Genomic DNA, 23,503 nt, shown 5'->3' with positions numbered 1-23,503 from the left:
ATCCAGGAGCCTTGAGCCCACCTTTCCCTGTGGAGATGCCACCAAAACCACACAGTGCAGGACAGCCTCCCAAAAGCCACTTGATGCTTTTTAATTAGAGTATTTCACTTGGACATATGTTTTTCATCTTACATTGCTTGGTGTGAATACAAAGATGCCAGCAGATGCTAATACATATGACACACAGGCACACATATACAGAGTCCTGGCATCCCCCAAAATGGTGGAGTGCACGGGAGGCCACCAGAGCTATAAGTGGAGGGATGAGGGTGGTGTCAGTGGAAAGATGAGCCAGGAAAGCTCTGGAAAGCACTGCTGTGATGCATCATCTGCTGTGTGTGATGTGGGAGGCAGGGATGGCTGGAGACTCACAAAGAGCAATGATAGTGGTGGTAATGATGGGTGCAGATGGGTGCATCAGGACAGGTGGGATCCCAGGGACAGCTGAGGAAGGGGGAGAAACATCAGAGATGTATGGTAAGAAGGCAGCTTGGCTCCCAGTGTAGCCTTGGCTGGTGTAACCATGCTCCCATTACCAGCGTGCCTTGGGTAGGGGATGGTGGAGGAAGGGGATCTCTTAGCAGCCCTGTCTGGCTGGTGAATGTCTCCATATAGCATCTTATTCACTTTGATGGAGCAACCAAGGTCCTAAGTCAGTGCTGCATCCCAGGTGGATGTCACAGTCTTTGAGGGCTGGTAGGCAGCGCTGCCAGTTCTGCCTAGCACACCATGGTGTTAGAGAGCTGAGCCCAGCAGAGCTTAACAGAACATGTCCCCACAAGATGGACTTCTGTGAAAGCAGTCAAACTCAGCCCAATGGACAGGACCAAGACAGGTCTCCCACATCTACTGAGATCCACTCAGTGATAGTGACACCAGCACCAGATCTTGGTGGACAATTGTCACCTCTCCTGATACCCTACACCCAGCCACATGCTCCTTTGAAGCCTGTATTTTGGAAAGGCACCCCCAGGCTTCTTCCCCTGCATCCTCCCAGACACAACGTGGGTTCAGCCTCCTCTCTGCCAGCAGGTCCCATCTCTGCTCCAAAACAGGCTGGTCTGCACTGCGTGGTGTTGGGTGGAAGACGGGACAAAGAGCCAGCAGCTTAGTACAGCCAATTAAAGATGGAGAAAAGCCCACAGAAAAGAAGGGTCTGCCCTTCTGGTTCAGGTTCAGCTGGGACTCATAAAGAGCTGTTTTATACAGCAACACACACAAAAGCACAATAAAATCATCAGCTGTTACAAACCCAATGACCAAGTTCATGTTTGAATTACAGTTCAACATAGGCTTGGCCTCAGTCTTCCAAACTTGGGGTCTTCAAAACCCTTATATCCATATTGAAGCTTGCAGTAGAAGTCCTCCTAGGGTTAATTTTTCTGGGCATAGGGGGCAAAAGGAGATAATTCATCTTCCAAACTTCACTTCCAGCTGAGCCCTTAAGCTGGGAAAGATGCGCCTTACTCAGCCGCTGGCAGTTATGGCTCTTGGGGAATCCCTGGGCGAGGGACTGTTCTGCAGGTCGCTCTCAGCCCCGAGGCAGAATCCAGATACCGGCACAAAATGGATTATTTTTTTTCCTTTTTAATATTTTAAAAAATAAATAGAAGAAGAAACAAAACTTTAACATTTGTTCTTTAAATATTTCCAGCATTGCACAGACAGCACTTTAATATTCTAGCCTGTTCAATCAGTAGTTTATTTATTCTGATTCCTAGTTAAAATGTGCTCCTCCCAGCCTGCTTTTTCTTTCTGTCCTTCTTAAGAACACAACATATTCTTTTGTAATGACAAAAAAACCAAGCCCTGCAGTGTTCATTTGACATCTTTCCAGCATGGAGCAGGGCTCTGTTATTCCTCTTCAAACCTGAAGTTCCCAGAACCTTACCAAAAATCTGTTAGCATCCTAATAGCTCTCATATTTAAGAAGAAAACCAAACAAAAACAAAGCAAGCCACACACACACACACAAACACACACAAATCCTCTTCCAAGAGCCTTTGGGATGCCAACCATTGGGTTCAGGCAAACCCTGGAGTGTTTTTGCTCAGTCACTCTCTGAGAGCGGTGGTGTCCCCTGGAAATCTTTGAGATGTAAGATGGAGTCGGGATGCAGGGAGAAGAAGGAGAATGGGAGGTCAGAGATAGTCATCTTCGCTGGAAAGGGAGGTGGGATCAGAGCCCTCAAGGTCAGAGTCCAGGGAACTTCCTGATGGTGTTCGGCTCATCTTCCACATCTGAGAGGCAAAGGTTCTCCCCCAGCTGCACGGGTATCCCACAGCCCTCAGCTGGTGAATTAGCGCCATGGCCACCTGCCAGTGGCTTCTTGCAGTTCACTTGCTACCCTTTGCACTCCTCTGTTTGCTCATGGCTGTTAGCATCTGGCTGATGTACGAGGTCAAAAGATCATCCATCTTGTACCCCTGAGGAAGAGAGAGAAGATGTTACCTGCCTTTAGAGCACAGTTACAGTCTCTGGCTTGTCCCTCCTGAATACACTGGCTACCAGTTGTTGACTTTCAAGTTTTCAAGTACATTTTGACTTGTTCTACCATTCTTTTTGGGTGAAATGTCACTACCACAAGAAACACTGTCCAAACATAATTTGCAGCATCAAGATAGAGGAACTCACTGTCCCAGCATGCTGCTGAGGCTAAGGACATAGGGAACTTTGGATGAGACATGGATTTTCAAATGGCTAACAAAATACTGAATGCCTCAGATTAATAACAATTAATTCAGTAGGAATTTTTATCCTTCATACTTTTGTTTTAAGATACTCTAAGAGGAGGTTTGTTGCTGTGACTATTACAAGGGACAAGTTGGGCAGAGGATCTTGGTAAAAGGGCTCAAGAGTACCCCTTGAGCCCACATCAGCTTTAATGTTTTTTTTCAAGGCCAGTGGCAGGGACTGTCCCCTATGCTCCTGACATGGCAACACCCTGAGCACATCAGGCTTGCTCGTACACTGGAAGATGAACCAAATGAGAGCCCTGATTCATTGAGCAGTCCAGAAGAAAAAAAACCCAATTACGTGCTCTTCTGAGAGACCATTTTCAGCCCAGAGAGTCCCTAAGGCACAGTCTGCTGCCAGTCAGGATTTGGTCTAATCTTTAACACTCCTTACCAGGGAGGTCTCACAGAGCAGCTTGCTTCCTCTCACCAAGTTGCCAATGGTTATATGGAAGTACGTGTTGCCACTGCTCCAGTTGGAGATCTTGGTGAAGGGGTGAGTGATGAGGATATCCTGGCGGGAACACAAAACTGACACTCAACATGCGAGAGCCTCAACTTTCATGAAGGGCTGTGGGGACTTCTCATGTCCCTGTTCACTTTCCATCAAAGCAGACCAAGGATGTCTACCAAGGATGTGATGAGACTCATGGGGATGGCAGTGAGATGCAAGACTCTGGATCCTCCAGTGCTTGTGAAGGATTGCCATAGTAGAATGACCATGAAGATGGTGGAAGGATCTCATTTACTCCAGCTCCTGTGCTAATGTCTGTGAAAGGATTAAGGAAGCAGCGTGTGTCTCCTCCAGTTACAGGGTTCTAACAGTTGATGCTTCCAATACATCTTCTGTTGAAAAAAGCTGGCTCTGTGTAACAGTGAATTTCTGCCTCCAGAAACGGTTCTGTCTATTCAGCCTTTCTAACTAGGCTTAATGAGAACTCATTAAGTTCTGAACAACATGCTCTTTGGGATGACTTCTCTGAGGGTTTGGGGAATGAGCTTAGGAGCATCTAGTGAAGCCCTCAGTTTTGCTTACCTTGGTTTTGGGATCAATGAGGCTGACTCCATGCTTATTGATGGCAATTAGAAGGATTTCTGGATAATTTGGCTCTGTAGTTTGCTGTTGGAAATGAGATGAACTGGTTAGAGGATGTGTCAAGCAAAATCAGACCCCTTCCTATTTCCTCACTCCCTATCTTCTCCTGACAGCACTTGGTGGCCTATTAACTGCTATCCAGTTTAGCCCTTAAAGATAAATCTAGAGCTCATCAAGGTATCAGCAATAGTCAGGGCTGTCTAGGTAAGTACAGTTTTCCTAAATGCATGATAACCAGTTGCTGAGCTGCTGACAGCATTAAGTTCTTTGTTCCCTTTGGTGGCTTCCCAAAAGTGAAGTCATCTTGCTACTGGCATGGAAGAGCTGGGACAGGCTGAGCAACTCCAGACATCTCCTTTCCTCTTCCAGTCTGTTTGGGGCTCTGCTCCTCCTTATGCAGGCTGATGTGGACCTCCAGGCTAAGACTACACTGCTCTGTTCCCTTCTGGTCTTTACACTCAGTTTTGCTCAGTTTGGTCATTGAGAAGAGGAAGTTGCAATAAGGTGTCCAGAGTACCTGGACAGACTTCATGACTACTTGCTTCCTTGATGGAAGTCTAGGGCTGGGGCGAGTGGTCTGGATTCCATTTGTGATCGGTGCAGACAGATCCCTTGGAAAACCACACATTCCCCTTTGCCTTGGCAAAACAGAGAATGGCTCTTGGCTCCTCAGCAGCACAGCTACGAGCAGGGACCCAATGACTGAGACATGCTGAAGTTCTACAATGGCTCTGTCTGTGTAAAGAGGGAGGGCAGCAAAAAAGAGTGTATTTGTCCTTCACTGATGAAGAGTCTCACACTCTTTCCTTGTTTCAGCAGGGTTGTCCCAGTCTGGTTCAGATCTGGAATCCCCCTGTGGTACAGGGCTTACGAGCTTGGCTAAAAGCTGTCAGAGAACCCCCAGAGCAGGTACCTTCACTTCAAAGAATGCTGATCCAAATGTAGGCCACTTGAAGATAATCTTTAGAAAGGCAAGCTTGGCTTCTTCTCTTGTTTTGCCTGCGTGCTTGTTGTAGTATGCCACGATGGACTGGAACAGAGAACACAACTGAGATGGAGGGTTTGCACTACCTAGTACCAGGGATGTTTGTAGGGAAGGAGCATCAGTCCCACAGTGAGAGATTCATAGAATAGTTTGGGTTGGAATAGACCTTTTTAAGGTCACCTAGTCCAACTTATCTGCAATGAGCAGGGCCACATTCCACTAGACCAGATTGCTCTGAGTTCTGTCTAACCTGACCTTTAGGTTTGGTTCTAGTCTCTGTTCCAATGAACACTTCAAAAAAGTGCTGGCTGGTCACTGGAGCAGGGTCTGAAACCAAGGCAGGTCCTTCTTAGATGAGCTGAGCTGGAAACTCCATTAAAGGGATCATAAGTTTTAATCCTCCAATTAATGCAGCAGAGGAGACTTGAGAGACCTTCAATCGAGAGATGCTGATAAGCACATAGGAGACAGAAAGGACTTATAAGACTTTCTTGGCAGTGAGATGCCTCTGATATATTAAGACTAGACTTGTCTGCACATGTGCCACAGCCCTCCTTGTGTAAAGCAGGGAGAATTACTCCTCCACTCAGTAGTCTGCATTAAACGACAGACCTTTACACAAGACCATCTCTCAGCATGTGTCCATATGGCATTGCATCCACCACCACAGCCACAGTGGCAGGACAAAGAAAACCCAGGGCATGCACGTGTATGCAAACATGAATGTACAATTTCTCCTCTTGGTGATGCCAGGGAGGCTGAAGCTCTTCTATGGTTCAAGAGGGACCATGGGCCACTCATTCTGGCAGTCCAGCTTCAATGCTGAATGTCAGATGAGACAGCCAAGAGACTGGGATTCCCCCAGCCAGTCCTGGCATATGAATCAAGCTGCTGGTTTACCCTTTTCCAGTCATCTGGAGAGAGCTGTCGGATGAGGTCCTGAGGCACCAGCTCCTTCAGGAGCTTGGGGATGCTGGGGAAATAGGACTTGTCATCCTCAAACTTCACCCGGTAGATGAGAGCCGCCAGCTGCAGGACCTCTTCCCGTGTGCACTTGTGGTAGCCGCGCAGGTACTTTGGTAACTCCTGCATGGAGGAAAGAACAAATGAGAGATAGAGGGGATGCCCATGGACCTTCATCCTCAGATGTTTAATGGAGTTTGTGCAGGTATCCAGCCCCTGGTTAAGAGGCTGTGCCCTGGGAACATCTGCAGATGGACAATGTCTTTGCAACCCCTCCTAATCCCTCCCAAGTCTTCACTGGTATTGCAGAGTCCTGGAGTACCTGGTAATAGTGGAAGATTGAGTCTGCCATCGAGTCTTTTCCAGGCATTGTGTTGGTCCACAGTTTTTTCATGAAGAACACTTGGTAGGTGAGGGAAGGCACTATACCTGTTCAAGAGAAGCAGGAATATAGGAGCAATGGTGTGAATACCAGCTGACAATCAGTGTCTGCAAGCCAGTGGTGCCCACGTGCCATCAAAACCTGCAGGGACAGGGGCACTCACAAGGACAAATGGGCTCTGACCTTGCAGACCAACCCACATCACTGACATGCAAAGTTTTAATAAAATGGAAAGAACTGCCTGGGTTCACTTGCACTATCGTACTTCAGTGATAGTGCTCAAGCCTAACACAGGACAGAGGAATTGTACCCCGGAGGCATCCATGTCTTGCAGCCACTGAAAAATTCAGCAGAGCTGCAGCCAGTTCCATCATGGATGTGGTCAGTGAGGTGAGGTGAATCCCACCACTAAAACTTCCTGCAGGCAGTTCCTGGAGAGCTGCCCACTAGGAGGCACTCCTTGCAGGGGCAAGGACTAGCTCTGGAGAAGAGGTTTTGCTGCTCTTGGACAGACCACCTCCCAGGTGATGTCCCCCAGGGATGGTGCAGACAGCACACCCACATCAGTGTGGCCCAACAGATCACAAAATAACAAAATCATTAAGGTTGGAAAAGACCTCTAAAACCATTGAGTCCAGTGCCAGGTCCACCACTAAATCATGTCCCTAAGCACCACATCTACATGTTTTATGAACACTTCCAGGGACAGTGATTCCACCACTTCACTGGGCAGTCTATTCCAGTGCTTATGGCAGACTGTGTGGTCAATCTTGTTTGAAAGGTCTGGAGGGTGGTAGAAGGGCTGTGTGTGACCCATAATGAAAAAAAGTTACCATCTTTTGCTGGTCTTGCTTTCTTTATCCAGTCTGTCAAGTGTCTCACAAAGTCAAAGAAGAAATCTCCCTCGGGCACACTGATGACCTGGGGGACACAGCACAGTGGTCACAAAGGCTGAGAAGGAGAATCACAGAATATCCTGAGCTGGAAGGGACCCATATGGATCATCAAAGTCCAAGTCCTGGCACAGCACAGGACACCCCAAGAATCACACCATGTGCCTGAGAGCATTGTCCAAATGTTTCTTGAACTCTCTCAGGCTTGGTGCTGTGACCACTTCCCTGGGGAGCCTGTTCCACTGCCCAGTTACCCTCTGGGTGAAGAATCTTTTCTTATATCCAATCCAAACCTTCCCTGACACAGCTTCACACCATTTCCTCTGGCCCTGTCACTGATCACTGGGCAGAAGAGATCAGCGTCTGCCCCTCCACTTCACCTCGTGAGGAAGCTGTAGACCATGATGAGGTCTCCCTTCAGTCTCCTCCAAGCTGAATGAGCCAAGTGACCTCAGCCGCTCCTCTTATGTCTCCCCCTCTAAACCCTTCACTATCTTTGTAGTTCAGCTTTGGATCCTCTCTAACAGCTTTATGTCCTTCTTATATTGTGGTGCCCAAAACAAGTGGCAAGACGTCACAGGCAGGGTTGCCCATTGCCCCATCTCCTGTAGTTGTTGCTCGCTGTTTTGGGCTGGTTACACTGATGTATTACAAACTGCTGATGTGAGAAAGCCACTGCCAGCACTTTGCTTCAGGCTCTGTGTCTAATTTCATACATTACTCCTTATTGCAGCTTCTTGTTTCACCAGAACAATTCCTTTCCCTTCCTGATGACTATCTCCATAGATTTCTCCCAGTTGCCAGAGGCAGCTCTAAGCTGCACATTTTTCTTATTTAGTCCTTTTTTATAAAGCCAACTCAGTAGCAGCCTAGGAGACTTCTGCCTATCACTGCATTAAGTCCTTCAGGGAGATTGCTGTAAGTCAGGGCTGTGGGAGTCCAAACCTCACCTGTATCAGGTTGGATCTGACTTAGAAATGCCACACAGATTGTAGAGAAATGCTTCTCACCAGATAACTCTGGCTCCACCAATGGGTACTGAGTGGCAGGTGGGTCACTGTGAGTATTTCAGGGCTACTTCAGCCTCTGGGTGGGTCACTCACCTTATCAGAGATTTTGACGAAGAGGCTGAAGCCCTCAGAGGACTTTAGGAGCAGCCTATTGGAGATGTTCTGGCAGAAGTCCTTGGCTTTTGTGCTGGATTCCACTTCAAATGCCTATAAAGAAAGGAAGATCCTCACCACTACTATCTCAAGATTAATTTTCACTTTATGCTCTCTTTGAGGAGCTCTAGGCACACATGCACAGAGGGATTTAGATGCCCACCACTAATGAAATCAGTGACATTGTGAATTGTGGTTTGGGGCATGGAAAGGGATGCCTGCAGAAGTTCTGTCATGCTACTGCTGCACCATTGTGCTTTTTAATGCTTTATCTATATCCTGTGCTGGCTTATCAAGGTCTCCCCAGGCAATGTAAGAGATTTTTCTCATCTAACAGTGAAGTCTCAGAACTATTTTCCTGGGGGGAAGAGGGGGTGGGAAGAGAGAGTGAGATAGCCCCAAGCTGATTTGTCCCAACTACCTCTCCATTGATGAGGAGGAGATCAGATGACTGGCTTAGACCAAATGCCTGGCTTCTAGATAGCTGAATAAAGGGAAAATGACTCCTCCTTTATGGATATCTATGGATGGTATATCTAAAGTATGGGATATCTAAAGGACTGTCCCACTTCCATGCACATCTCAGTCCTGGTTTTGCCTTTTGAGCTGTGCTCAGCATTTACATTGCCTCAGTTTTGCTCTGCCCACTTAGATTCAGTTCATAGCACTTTAAGGAATTCAAGCTTCTGACCACCACAAGCACGACTTTGTTAGCCTGAACCACCAAACCACCAGGACTCATGTTCTACATCCCACAAGAGTCTAATCCGGAGCTCAGTGTCCAGCAGCACTTCACTGTAGATGCATGTTGTACTGGAACAATGCTAATCTGCCAGGCCACCTGGTGGTTTCCATGGCCAAATGGATCACAGCAAACCCATCCAAGTACAGAAGTCCCCACTGATTCCTTCTACTTGCTCTCACACAGATGCATGTGTATAAAGCAGTGCCATGCTCATAGCTGCTCATGTCAGAAAAAAATACTCAAAATGATGAGAAACCCCAACAGTTCTCTCAACTGTCCATTAGAGATAAACAAGGGCACGCACAGCTGCTGGAGAGGAATCATCCTTTTTCTTCCATGGGTGTGGACTGCTTTACACAAAAACCCACTTGGAAATACAGGAATTTAGTTGTACCCAAGGGCATGAGGGAAGAGAGAGATCTGAGCCTCACAGGAAGACTAATCAGTAGCATGAGATAGTGGTATCTGCAAGGACATGCCTATCTGCTCTGGCATCAATATAAGTAGCTGCCTTATTAGCACATAAGATGCTTAATGAGAGGTTCCTGAGTGCAGGTATGATTTCTGTGTCATCTCAGGTCAGAAGGTATAATTTCAGTCACCTACTTGCCAGTGCTGTAATAGTCTGCTCAGTAGCCAGGGAGCCCTCTCATAGTACCCCACTGGGTATAGTAGGGTGGACAATATATGTTGGTTGAGGCTCCAGATAATTGTTATCCAAGGCTTCTGAACCAATGCAATTGAATGGATGTACCCACCCAGTCGCCTTCGTTCTGAGGTCCTACTGTAAAACCTCCAGTGAACACCAGCCCAGCACCCTATCTTGAAAAACATGAATTGCAGCAAATCAGAATGGACAAGGATGGGTTTTCTTTGTAATGCTTTGGCCCAGAGTCTTCTGGAAAGGCTGAGCTTTTCTGAATTAGAACCAATATTAGCCCTTTCTGAGATTTTAATAAGAAAATTGGCAGCCATCCAGACAGAAAAGAAGAATTTCCTCCTCCCCCATTTACCTCATCGGTGTCATCAGGGAAGTAAACCTTATGGAAAATTTGGGTGGTTTTGTGTTGAATGGCTTCCACTTCTACCAGATGAGGCGGGTATTTCCTGGATCCATTCCTGCAAAACAGGAGGCAGCGTCACATCATCATCAAAGCAAGAATTACTTGTTTAAATTTTCCATTTTAATATGTATTATTTTTGAGTAACTTCAGCTACTTTCTTAATAGTAGGGTGTTTTTCCCCTTAAAAGAAGAAGGAAAAATTTTGATGGGGAATGTATATTTGCTTACATTGTAGATTATTTCAGTGGACCTGGACAAAGTTGATTCATCTTTATTTTTCTACACAGTTTATCAGCAACATTCTCCACTCGATGTCCCTTTAAATCAGCTTGGTGGAATATAAAGAGAGGCTGTGTGCTTTCACTGTTCCCCCAGTCACCAAAATATCTCCTAGTTGTATTTTCTTACACATATTTGGATGTTGTAGTACAGTCAGGACTAGGTCTTTCGGTGCCATACCTCAGGGCTTTCTGGAGTCTCTGGATGCAGTCTGTTGCCAAGGGATGATGTTTCCGGGATTGCAGGAACCTCTGGACATGCGGCAGGAGGATGTTACTTGGAGGGAATAGGCCTGTACACAACCACAATAGTTCCCAGCCTTTCTCTTCACTGTATCTACACAAGGAGAGACCCAGGAGGAAGAACATCACTCATGGCATGGACACTTCATGTCTGCTTTGCCCAACATGGGCTAGTGCATTTGGGACAAGGAGAACAAAGAGCCCGTACTTGATGTGGTTGTCCGTGAGCTGCTTGAGGGTCTGGCAGTAGATTTCATCCTTCAGGGGTTCCGCTTTCAAGGCACCTTCGAATATTTGGTCTGTCAGCTCATTGACTGAGCGGGTCCTTTTGGATGGGTAGTCACCCATATACTTCAGCACTGGTGGGGGTAGGAGTCAAGGATCAGCTAACTGGGATATTTGGGGAAGCTAACTGGGATATTTGGGATGTTTTTAACCTCCTAAAAACATCCTAACATGACTACAGAAGTGGCTGCAATTTGGTGGAGGGGGCACAGTGTATGGTAAAGACTTTAAACTGCTTTAGAAGGTGTCCAGCAAGCTGTCTCTCCCTTTATCATGCATCAAACTAATTTAAAACATTGATTGTTTTGGAGTTGGGATATGTAGACATAAGAAAGTTGTGTGAGATCATATGTTACCTGATCACAGGTACAGGCACCACTGTAAAAGACCAGATTTTCAGCTAGTGTCAGATACCAGTGGAGTTGCAGCAACATAAACCAAATCACAGCCTTCACCATCATGCATATTTCAACTATTCAGCATGAGAAGAGACCACAGTTTTAAAAATTAACATGTAGGACACAACAAGAGGAAAAGCACAAAAATGCAAATGTCCCCATTTTTTTTCTCTGTTCTTTTAACTTCTCCTCCTATTATTATTTGCTAATAAGAGGAAACCAGTGGTAGCAGCAATAGCGTACTATTAATCAGTAACAAGTTTATACCAACAGAACTATTCAAACCACGAAGTTTGAATCCTAGAGCGAAGTCCCATTAAAAAAATAAAGGCTTCAACAGATTGAATCTATGGTTGCACTTAGCTCTTCTCTCCCATGCTGTGTGCCTTCTGCCAAGTAAGGGATATTCAGACAACAAGCTCTGTCCCCAAGGCCATGTGGATGGTCTGCATCCACACTGATTAGGGCTATGGCCTTCCACAGCAGATGCATTTTGCAGAAATTCAGCTGAAGCAAGCCAGAACAGAGCAAGTGAGTGTGGACCAGCAGGACTGAGTAACTTGTTCCCTATTCCTCATTTATTAAGAACTAGACACACCTCAGATCTCAGCGATACTTGAGTACAGATCTGTGGCTCAGACCCATCTCCAAGACTATGATATGCTCCCAAAGCTGTTAAGAGAGACCACAAACCTTTCCATGGGCTTTGCTTGGGGCCTTAAAGAGCTTGATCCGCCCTTTGCCCATCAGACCTGTTGCCCAAGGTCTCTCCCAAGCAGAGAAAGGATATCAATGAAGGCCATGCAGGCTTCTTGGGACAGCTCCTCGCTGCCCAGGATCTTCTTCAGCAGTGGCTGTTTGATGGGCTCACGGGTGTAGCACCACAGCTTGTCCTTTCCACGGCTCTTGGTGATCATGACTCGGCTGAGGGTGTGCTTGGGAGGTGGCCTGGCAGGAAATGCAAAGCAAGAAGTGGAGAGATTACAGGGATAAAAGGGACAGCTTGTGGCCAATGTTTCGCCTAGGAAGGTTGCTTGCAGCACCTGGCTAATGAACTCTTACACCAAATGGGACTTGACAATTTAGCAAGTATCCAGCTCCAGCTCTACCCAAAGATAAATATTTGTACTTTCCTAGAGCTCAGAAAAGTCCCTTAAGGACCCTACCCAAGTACTGACACCAAAACAACCTACCCTACCCTGAAGAGCTTCTAACCACAATAAGAAGGATGATGGCAAAGAATCATCAGGGCAGCCACACTGAAAGAGTATCACTTATCAGTACAAGCCTACCAGGGGAAAATATTCCACGGGATCTGGTCTGCCTGTTTGGATTGCCAGCCCATTGAAACAGGAGTGGGAGTTTTGGTCAGCTGCATTCAGCAGTGGTGCACATTTACATCTTTGGAGCTGAGATGAAAATGCTGGTACCTAATTTAAGTGCTGGCTATATGGTCTAAGTACATCTTCCCACATAATATTAAATTTCACACTGTTACACCTCTGCTTAGAAGAAATCCTTCATAAAACCTTATCTGTGAAAAACATGGCTCAAATGCCATGGAGGCTGCACTTATAAAAAGTCACACAACGGGGTATTCAGAGTCTTTTCCAGCAGCAAAATTTTCCTGATTCCTAGGCTACCTGCAGATGAATTCCTATAAATTTTGAGGGTGGTTTAAAAAAATCACCTAAAATAATCATAGGAAAATTCCTCCAAGGTATATGGTTTTACTTTCTCTTCACTGTCTGAAATTGCCATCTGAGAGGTTCTGATAACATCTTGTCGTTGGTCAGGGGTCATTGTGACCAGTGCCTGTGGGATGAAAAGTTCTCTGTTACTTGGTATATTCGATATAAAACACAGCTGATGTATTCAGAGAGAGGAAGCAGATACAAAACAAAAATAACAGTGAGTGAATAAGAATAACCCATCAATTCCAGATAACAGTCAGTAAGAACTGTGCAACTGTCATGTCTCTGTGCCATTCTCAGTTAGTAATGTAAGCCATAACAAATGTTTCCATAATGTGGATCATTTCCTAAAGAAGACAATGTGCTTTGGATCCTACAGCTCCATACATGAATGCAGTGGTTCCCTCCAACCCCAAATACACCTTTATGTAATTAGGCCAGCTGGAGTGATTTAGCATGATACATGGATATTCCAAGTCACAAGTTTGTGGTGTTCTAAGTGCCAAGACCAGAAGAAAGGCTGAGATCGCTTTTGCTTTGGACAACTTGTCACCTCTCTCATCCACTTTGTTTTCCACCTGATGTTCAGGGAGACTTTGGACAGATCTAAGCACTTCAGGAAGGCTTTGATCTCCTCGAGCATTGTACCACGTTGTGTAATTCTGTAAGACAGCTTACCACGATCTCCAGTGGAGGCATGGTGACTGTAGGCAAGACATAGACGGAATCAGTTGGGAAATCCCCTCTCTGCTTGGTCCGTTCATTGAGCCCATTAGCCCACCCTGAATTCATCACTTGTTCTCCTGTGTCCTGATCCAGAACTATGAGGTCTCCTTTGAGGAAGCTGAGGAATCCGGATTCTTCTCCTACTGCAAGAAAACCATTCATTGGTTTGAATTTTTTTCCAAACTCTTTGGGAATATTAAATCTATCTATATGTTTACCACTGAGATGGGGTATTTACTTACCAGGGTTTGGGTTGTCTTGGAGAGTGACCACATACTTGGATCGTTTCCTTAGTCCTTCAAGGAAGGTCACCACCAGGTCCCGGATATCCTCTGCATTGTTGGAGGTGAAAGTGTATTCATCGCCTTTAATGGTAGCCAAAGTGAAACTCTGTCCTTGCAGCTTTCCTCCTCTGGGATATATTTTTATGGGAGACATACACATGACACTTAATGACATCAAGAGGCAAAGCTTGGAAAAAGACTGGTTTATGGTGAGATTGCCAGCGAAGTCTATTCCTCCTTACCTGCTGCTTGACACAGCTGTGATCTCTGGGAAAGAGAGCTCTAAGAGAACCTGCTCCTGTTCATCCACAAAGTACACTCCTGTCCAGTTGACAGCTACAATCACATCATTTTTAGGCAGGCTTGGCCCTGTGTTGAAGACAAGGCATACAGTCAGCTTATGAAGGGTCTTAGGATACAAAAAATGTGTGCCTTTCAAAGAAGGATTCAATGATAAAAAAACTAGTGGGTTTTTTGTTTGTTTGTTTGTTTGTTTGTTTTAGGAAGAGAAATAGTATCAGACTCATAGCCTGAGCTGTTGCTAATCAGGATGCACCAAAAAATAACATATCCAAAAAAGACCAGCTAGATTATCTCCTTCTCATCTGTGGAATCCCTGTCTCTCTTTCATTTTGCTTTAGAGCATCCTGTGCTCTGGAGATGTGCTTTACTGACTCACCTGAGAATTTGAAGGCTTCATAAAACCGAGAAAACAGCAAAGGCCACTTGAAACGTGCAAAATCCACTACCTCTTCCTTGACCTTTTTTGGGTCTGTTCTCTTCTGAGTATAAATTCCCTACAGAAAAAGCAAACCACAACCAACATGAAGCAAACCCCCACTTAGGGGGTTAGAGAGCAAACAAAATTAATCTATGTAACCTGAAGGTCTTAGAACTAATATTAAAGGAGGTCTCAGTGCATCTAAGGGCCAAACAAAGTACTACAGGAACAAGTGATAGTTTGGGCCAAGTCCTGGCCTTTGGTTCCCACTTCAGGGAACAATTTGACTTTAATAAGCCTGGGCAAGCATATGGCTGAGATTTGTCTCAGTTGACCTTGGATTTCCCTTTTGGGGAACTTTGGGTCAACCTTTTGGCTTGACAGTTCTTTAGCTGGAAACTGACACTCAACAGCCCTCAAGCACCTTATGTAGGACATCCTCAGATATTGACACTTCTATACAAAACTGACAGGCCAATGGAGGATGTGCAAGATCCAACTGAATTGCCTCCCTAGGTCTCCATTGACAGTTAAGGCGAGGTAAGACTCCTGATACACATGGAGATGTTTACATTTTAGGGATCTTAATCTGAAGGTGGCTCCTGCAGTTAAATGAATGCCAATTATCATGCCAGGATGACCAACCCTATGAATGGTCGCAAGTTATGGGTAATGAGTTATGGAAGGGGTTGCCATGTGAGAGTGTCACAAATGTTCTAATTGAAGTCAGGGAGGTTTTATATAATGCCTGGCACAATAAGGTCCCAACATTACCTGGAGACATGAAAAATCACTGTAATACAACCATAATCCTGTGTAACAAGAATGTCACCCCAGAGATAGCATTTTGCTTCTCCCACTGAATCTCTGCACGTTGCCTCTTTCTGTAAGATCTTGCCTCAAAACCTGCAGTAAAGCTGAACGTAGTTAGAACAGACTCTGTCCTTTCTCACTGATTTAGCTTCAGGCCAGGCTAAGAGCTGAGCTATGATGTCTGACATGTTTAAAAGACACAGGAAACTACTGAAGCATGCCATGGTGCTCCACTGTCCCCACCTTTTTATGTGCAGCTATAATGAGCTGAGCCCATTTTTCTACTGTTTTTGACGCTGTGATCTCTCTGTCCGGGATGTAGGATGGAATTAGATTTAGCAGCCTTTCCAGTACCATCTCTGACCCATAGTCCACATAGTATTGCTGGGAAGCCAGTTCTGCCAGATCTTCCTCCTATGGGAGCCAAAGAAGCCAAGTTAATGCTGTTACTACGTCTTCGGAACATCCATCCTCCACCACTCAAGGAGCTCTTTGTGGCAGCTGGATGTACTGCTGCTTCAGTGCAAGTTGTGGTGATGCTTCCTTTCAACAGAACTTCAGCAGTGCTTTTTGCACATCAAAAGTCCAGGAGACTGACCACTAAAAGCTATGACTAAGCCTTAACATATTCAGTGACTAGCACCACACAACCTCCTCTGTACTGTGTGGGAACACGTTTGCCCCAGTCTTTCTTTGCAGATCAGTCTGTTTCTGATGCCTGCAGTCAGCAGTAGATGATTTTGCTATGGTAGACAGAGCTTAGTGATTGAAAACTGCATGTATCCATCACTTCCCACATTTGGGAAGCCCAGCAACTGAAGCACCTGTGCATAATGCAGAACTGTAAAATTCCTTTGGTGCAGCTACATTTCAAGCATTGTGGGGTGAAGTAATAGAGCTACTGCAATGATAATAGCACAAGAAGAGCAGAGGGTGGGGGAGAAAGGACAGGACTTCTGATAAGATAAAAGAACTGCAGTTAATGCAAAAGAGATGTGAAAAGACAATGTAGTTCTCAAGGTGACTGGACTCTACCAGACCACAGGAGAATGATCACATATTCGGGAAGAGACATGTCTTCAATCTGACACCTGGGTGATCTTAAATACAAGCAAAAAACCCCCCAAACTCCCTTCAAAAATGTGACGGACATTTTCAGAGAATTTTATGTTTCCTTAGATGCTAATTTCGGTGATACTGGAATAATTCTGTAAGCTTCCAGAGTTTATGCCATTATGTTTATGCTGCCTATGTCCCTTCACTGTATGGCAGAATTACTGGGTTTGTATTGCATGGCACAGGTCTGGGTATCCTGAAAAGTATCTCTCATGTCTAAGACTTGGCAGAATTCACCAAACAGGGTTTTACTGTGTACTCCTGATGTGATGATCTGGTTACAGATCACTACCTGTGGCCCTCCAAGCAGAGGCTGATGGATGAAGCGGCTGTTCACTTTTCCATCCAAAAGTCACCAGGCGAGAGTGCTCATGCAGCACCCAAGCCCAGTCAAGAGGATCTGACTTGTAGCTACTGTTTTCTAAATGAATACCATAAACCCGCAAGCTAATAGGCATCCAGGGAGGAATATTTGTCATCCCCTTTGTTGGAACCTACTTCACCATCTCAAAGATACTTGTTGGACCAGATCAGTAGCTGCTAAGGTCACATACCTTGTCACACCGGTACTCCCCAAACTTCACCCCTCGCACGATCTGTTGGTAAATGAGATTGGTAGCCACGTTGTCCTCACTTGGGTTGTGCCAAGGAGTGAAGATCTCCTTCCTGAAGAAGAGCCGCCACGGCGCGTTGCGCTCCTGTGCTCCCTGTTCTTTGGCGTACTGCTCACACTGAGACACAGCATCCATCACATGGTCATTGCCACTCCCCAGTGAGGACACCTAGTCAGGGCAGAGGGAAATGTGCCATTCACCTCTCTAAAAGCTACTCTTTCTAGGTAGAGATATCTGGTTTTGAGTCACTCATTCAGATCTCCTTTATAATCAAAATAAATCAATATATCTATGTCTACTAGCCAGAATTTATCACATCTGTCTTTTCTCTGGCATCTGGTATGAAGCCCTCAGACTTAACATCCCTGGATGAATGTCTCCTAAAAAAAGACAAAGAAGACAGAGTATAAACTACTTTCTTCTCCACCTGCAGGCAGAGGTGGCCACATCTGGAGGTGAGAATATATCTCATCCTCTTAGACAGCAACTGTAGGAGTACTTCAGTTTCATTGACTTGGAGCTGTTGTTTCAGCTGAAGATTTACCCTAGGTCTGTTTTCCTTCTCATTTACGCTCACCTTTATTTTAACAGAATTTCTGAAAAAGGTATGTTTTTAGGTTAAATAAATCAGGTTAAATGCCAATGCAGGTATGACAGTTTGTGTTCTATCTCAATTTCAACCATTAGTTTTCCAACTAAATGTAGTAGCTCCCTCGCATAAAAATCCACGTTGTTTGTTTTATTGCAAATTCACCTCAAATAAGCGTGTCTGAGAGTAAGAATATAGCATCATGTAATTATGTAGGTGGAAAGAAATTTCTGGATGTTTCTGGTCCAGTCCAGTGGTTAGAGCAGGTCCATCTGTGCATTTTCCTGCTAAATTCTGAATATCTCCAAGGAGGGAGATTTTCCGACAACACTGCTCCAGAGTTTGACTACTCTTATTGTGAAAATCATGCTGACACTTGCACTGTAGAAATGTTCCTTCTGCCTCCTGGAAGTTATGTGACAGCAACTAGAACCTCCCTCTTCTTTCACAGAGTTATTCAGGAACAGATCTCAATATATACCTTGTCAAAAAGTGCAATGTAAAGTGAGAAGCCAAATCGATCCTTCAGGCTGATTTTGTCGGCCAAAGAATTACAGAGCTCTTTAGCAGTTGTTGCAGAGTCAGTCAGCAGTGTTTTGGTTGTCCCATCCATAAATGTGACAGGCAGCATGATAGGTTTCTTGGACTTGGTTGCCTAATGGATGAAAGTCAAACTTTATAAGGTTATGTGTATTTCAATACTATTTACCTACATACTCTTCTATCCCACTCCGATAACCATTTACTAATTCCTGATCCCACTGACTAGCTGCTTTTGAATACTACCATACCGTATTTATCAACAGGAAAATGTATGGTCAGCCACTGGCAGCACTTGGAAGTCACAGATATTTTATTTAACACATTCAGTCCTCAAGGCACCTAATCCAATAAATACAAGCATTCCTGGAAATGCTCATGGACACTGGAGCACAGATGTATATGCTAGTAAACCAGCAGAGAAAAAGAGCAATTTTTGCACAAACTGCCTTTTCCAGCTACGATTATCCCCAGACAAGTCCCAGGGACCATTTTCAGGAGGCAGTTTGCCTGCAGCCACCTTCATCTTTAAGACGGTTTTCTGGAATATATGGGGGTTTGCTCCATGCCAGCTGGCTTCAAGGTCCAACAGCATTCTCAAGCACACTTAATTTAAAAGTTTTGAGACAGCCAAAGGCATCGATCTGAGGATACATACTCTGGAGCAAAACCAGGAGGGACAGGAAATGCAATATCTTGGAATTACCTGAAAATTCTTGACAGAAATAGGCGTTTTGTCGCCCCACATTCTGTCCTGCCAGAGATGTGGTTCCTGCGACAGCGAAAGGCTTAAACCCTGAGCCTCAGCTGCCTGGGGAGGAGATAGAGAGACTCATACCTGCAGCTCCAACCAGCTGGGTGGCTGTGTCCTTGTCCCATTGGCAAATGTTCGCCTCAGCCTCTCTTCACAATAGGGAGCATAGCCTGGGGGGCCTCCGTTGATAAAGTTCCTTAAATACTGTTGGCAGCAGGGAACACATTGGTTAGACCTTTGGCTCTTTAGATCAGGCACTTGCAAAGGTTAAGAAGCAATGTTTTATTGGAGAAAAGCCCTCTGGGACTAACGACAGTGATACTACTCAGGCTTAAATGTTCATACATCGCATCACTAGAAGCTGAGAGAGAATACAACAGTCTGCATCCCTGCCTTGTTCTTCTACTGTGCTTTTCTGGCCTTGGGGGAGATAAGATACCAGAGTAGACAGAACTTTGATTGAAGCCAGTACAGCAGCTTTTCTGTTTCTGTTATTGCTGCCACTGGTTTCTATCTCTGTATTTTAAATATGTATTATAAAATGTTATTGAGTGCTGGGCAAAAAGATAGGAGTGAATTAAAAAGATGTGTAAGTAATGATCCAAGGGAATTGTAAGTGAACGCCACTCAGAAAACATAGCTGCCAGCACAAGAGATCTTTCACAGTGACATTAAACAGGCATTTCTTTAGTCAGATTTTAAACTGCATTTTGGAAGATCCAGAATTTGAGGCACTTCATTGTATGTTAAAAATACAATCACACTATTGTAGAGAAAATGAAATCCAGTGACTTCTACAGTATGAATGATAATACACTTAAAAATATTACATAAACATCTTGGCCAAAATGTTAGCTAAGACAAATAGTTCTGTAAATCAAATTCTTCTGAGAGACTTTATAGATAGATAAAGACTTCTCTGAATGATGACACACAGCTGTTCCTTCAGAAACACAGATAGCTTTATAACACTGTCAACCATAAATAACATGGCTAGAGAGACAGGCATCTCTGTCAACAGTAACTTATAGAGAAAGTATGAAATATCTAGGTAATACAGTCACATTACATGGATTACAGCTGCTGCAAATGACTGTAAGCAGTTGATGCAATGTAAAAGTGTAGTTTTAATTATGCTATTGCTAATAATGAACTATGCAATTACATATTTTTCATATTTCTACTTTTTTTGTGGCTGAGCCTTCCCACTAAGCCCATTGTTACTTGAAAGAAAGGTGCAAAGAACAGGAGTGCTAATGTGTCTTAACATATGATGGAAAAGTGTATAATGGGATCCAAAGCACAACTTGCATATCTGGGAGCTGGAATACATATTGAAAACTGCCTCATTATCAGTACCCTTCTCAAAATGTTCAGTTCTAATTGAGACTTTTGAATGCCATCCAGAGGGACCTGGACAGGCTTGAGAGGTGGGTCTATGTGAACCTTCTGAAGTTCAACAAGGCCAGATGCAAGGTCCTGCACATGGACTGGGGTAATCCCAGAGACAAATACAGGCTGGATGGAGAATGGAGAGCAATCCTGAGGAGAAGAACTTACTGTTGTTGGGGGACATTGTCTTGGCAATGTGTGCTCACAGCCCAGAAAGTCAACTGCGTCCTGGGCTGCATCAAAAGCAGTGTGACCAGCAGGTCAAGGGAACAGATTCTGCTCCTCTGCTCTGCCCTCACAAGACCTAACTTGGAATACTGTGTCCAGCTCTGTGGCCCCCAACACAAGAAAGACATATACCTGCTGCAGCAAGTCCAGAGGAGGCCACAAAGGTGATGAGAGGGCTGGAGCACCTCTGTTATGAAGACAAGCTGAGAGAGTTGGGATTGTTCAGCCTGGGGAAAACAAGGTTCTAAGGAGACCTTAGAGCACATTCTAGTACCTAAATGGCTGGAGATAAAGGTGCTGGAGATGAGAGAGTTGGAGAAGGACTTTTGACAAGGGTGCTTGCACACAGAGGAGTTGCTTTAAACTGACAGACAGTAAGTTTAGACTGGATATAAGAAAGAAATTCTTTCCTATGAGGGTGATAAGGCACTGGAACAGGTTGCCCAGAAAAGTTGTGGCTGCCTCAACTCAGGAAATCTTCAAGGCTAGGCTGATGGGGATTTGAACAGTCTGCTCTAGTGGAAAGTGTCCCTGCCCATGGCAGGGCAGTTGAACTAGATCACCTATAATGATCCTTTCCAACCCAAATCATTCTACGACTCTGTAATCCTATGATTCTATGAGTCTATGTCTGAGTCTCCAGAACTGCTCATAAATTATTTCTTATAAGTGCTTCACTGCTTTAAAGTAATCTTTCGCTATTAAAGATTTAAATCCACATAACTTCCTGTGCCATACTTTCTCAGATCTCATTTCCACACATAATTTAATTTTCTGCCACTTTGCCAGTGATTTATCTGCTTTATTAGATTTCATTGGCAAGGCTCAGGGATGAAGGAGGGATTTCTGTTCTGGCTTCAGCTCCTTCATTGCCGAAAATCCAGTATCTAATCTGATTATATATGGAAATTAATGGAATACTTTTATTTCCAGTCAGGCACTAGAACAAGCTGCACAGGGAAGTGGTGGAATCACCATTCCTGGAATTGATCAAAAACCACGTAGATGTGGCATTTGTGGACATGCTTTAGTGGCAGGCTTGGTTATGGTTGGACTTGTTGATCTTAGAGGTCTTTTCCAACCTTAATAATTCAGTGACTCATTTGGAATGCAGACCATTCAAATCTGGGCAACATAATTTTGCCCAGAAAAAAGTTCTAAGAAATTTCTCAAGAACAGCCTGATTTTCAAAAGTGTCAGCTGCTTAGCATCCCCCACTGACTTCAGTCGTGCTGATCCACAGTGCTGCTGAAGACAGATTAAATGTCACCTCATGGGGCTGTTTAGAATTGGATGTTTTCAATATGACACGTGGTGGGGCATGTACATCACACATAGAGCACCTATGCAAACATACTTCCAGGTGAATTAAATCCTTCTCTTTCTAAGTGCAAATTTTAAAATATCAATTTATATTTATAATTAGCTGTGTAGTTCTATTCCTTGCCAATTGTGCTAGAGTACATGCCTGAGGTCATACTGTCAAAGCCAGTAGATTCTTGAATGAATGCACAGACCTTTGTATATGAGAAATAGGGGAGAAATGTGGGCTCTTCTGGTTGTGCAAATTTCACTTGAAGCTTCCCACAAGGAACTTTCCTGCCAGAAGTCAATAACATCTTCACACATCTACAGTGCAGGAGGCACCATCTAAACTGGTTGTCTATATTCCCTTTAGAATACAGGAAAGAGAGGGTCAGTTCTCAGGAGTGACTCATCTGACTCCCATAAGACATGGAACTTGGGATCATGCACACTTTTCTCAGGAACTTTGTCATCTTCATTTCTGGCAAAGACTGAGATTCCTTCTACTGTGAAACCCAAGAGAAAAGCTGGTCCCATGGGTGGAAAAGAAAATGTATTGGCAGATAATTCATGAGACAAATAGCTACATTTTACCTTCACAAACTTTTCAGAAGGAGCAAAGCATCCCACGCAGAGGGACATCAGGATCCAACCCCTGGCATGGCTGCTTTTTGATGGGTTCTGGGTCAGTTGCTTGCAGATTTGACAGTAGATTTCATCCCTGCAACAGGAATTAAAAAAAAAAATACTTAAAAGTTAAAATTAAACATTAAAAATCATTAAGTTAATTATTTAATTATTCCTATTAATTAATAGGAATTAAAAAAATTTTTTTAAAAAACCCAAACACATTAAAAGGTGGTGTTTTTTGACACAATCAGAGAGACAGACTCTGTCTGCATGTGACTGGCAGTCAAAAGTTCATTTTAGCATCACGAGGACATTAATTTAACTGCCTTAACGATGTTTACCTTGATCACTGCAATGTCTCTAAAATGTCATCCATCACCAGTCCTGTAACATCCTCTGAGTTTTGCCCATGTTTCAACTAAGATTCCCACAGCTTACTGACATTGCTTTGAGAAGGAGAGAAATAAAAGGAGTCTCAAGGTTCAGGGAAGCTCAAAGTCACCTCTGGGTGATGGAGTTTATTCCATCCCCTTAGAAAGATTTCCCAGGGAGAATATCCTAAAATAACTTGCATAGAGATCTATCAGTGGGGAGTTTTTGTTTGCTGGCTATTCCTTGAGACACCTGAATTTGCTTTTTTCAGCAACTATCAGGTCCAGTGGAGATCAAGGTTTGTCCTGCTCTTGTGTCCAAACAGAAACATACATTGACAGCTGTCTCATTTGGGATGGAATGTCCACTTTGAGTTTATCGTTATTATCTACATGCAAAATGAGGGATAACAGTACTTCCTCATCTACATGGGAGGCCAAAAAAAAATGTTAGGCAACCTGTTACACTGACAAAACCCATGAGAAAGCCCATGGG

General features: G+C 44.4%; 1 protein-coding gene across 7 annotated transcripts in view; it reads right to left on the bottom strand.

Annotated features, from left to right (window-relative positions):
* Window positions 1-67: 67 nt before the first annotated feature.
* The window catches only part of MYO7A (myosin VIIA), a 105,202-nt gene continuing 81,766 nt past the window's right edge, over window positions 68-23,503 (bottom strand). For 6 of the 7 annotated variants that reach the window (XM_064644838.1, XM_064644842.1, XM_064644841.1 and 3 more), the window contains 22 exons: window positions 22,601-22,727; window positions 19,166-19,285; window positions 18,269-18,442; window positions 17,139-17,366; window positions 15,712-15,882; window positions 14,614-14,731; window positions 14,177-14,303; window positions 13,893-14,062; window positions 13,603-13,793; window positions 12,921-13,045; window positions 12,021-12,178; window positions 10,756-10,909; window positions 10,486-10,641; window positions 9,976-10,081; window positions 8,158-8,271; window positions 6,995-7,082; window positions 6,102-6,208; window positions 5,717-5,902; window positions 4,745-4,861; window positions 3,772-3,855; window positions 3,130-3,249; window positions 68-2,426 (listed from right to left, as the gene is read on the bottom strand). In XM_064644838.1, coding sequence (XP_064500908.1) covers window positions 2,337-2,426; window positions 3,130-3,249; window positions 3,772-3,855; window positions 4,745-4,861; window positions 5,717-5,902; window positions 6,102-6,208; window positions 6,995-7,082; window positions 8,158-8,271; window positions 9,976-10,081; window positions 10,486-10,641; window positions 10,756-10,909; window positions 12,021-12,178; window positions 12,921-13,045; window positions 13,603-13,793; window positions 13,893-14,062; window positions 14,177-14,303; window positions 14,614-14,731; window positions 15,712-15,882; window positions 17,139-17,366; window positions 18,269-18,442; window positions 19,166-19,285; window positions 22,601-22,727 — 3,031 coding nt within the window. In that variant the 3' untranslated portion in view covers window positions 68-2,336. The remainder of the gene's footprint in view (window positions 2,427-3,129; window positions 3,250-3,771; window positions 3,856-4,744; window positions 4,862-5,716; window positions 5,903-6,101; window positions 6,209-6,994; window positions 7,083-8,157; window positions 8,272-9,975; window positions 10,082-10,485; window positions 10,642-10,755; window positions 10,910-12,020; window positions 12,179-12,920; window positions 13,046-13,602; window positions 13,794-13,892; window positions 14,063-14,176; window positions 14,304-14,613; window positions 14,732-15,711; window positions 15,883-17,138; window positions 17,367-18,268; window positions 18,443-19,165; window positions 19,286-22,600; window positions 22,728-23,503) is intronic. The other variant, XM_064644839.1, reaches the window with a different exon arrangement.

The sequence above is a fragment of the Pseudopipra pipra genome, chromosome 2 (genome assembly GCF_036250125.1).
Source record: "Pseudopipra pipra isolate bDixPip1 chromosome 2, bDixPip1.hap1, whole genome shotgun sequence".
NCBI classification, from domain to species: domain Eukaryota; kingdom Metazoa; phylum Chordata; class Aves; order Passeriformes; family Pipridae; genus Pseudopipra; species Pseudopipra pipra.
This window is presented reverse-complemented; position numbering and strand designations above follow the sequence as displayed.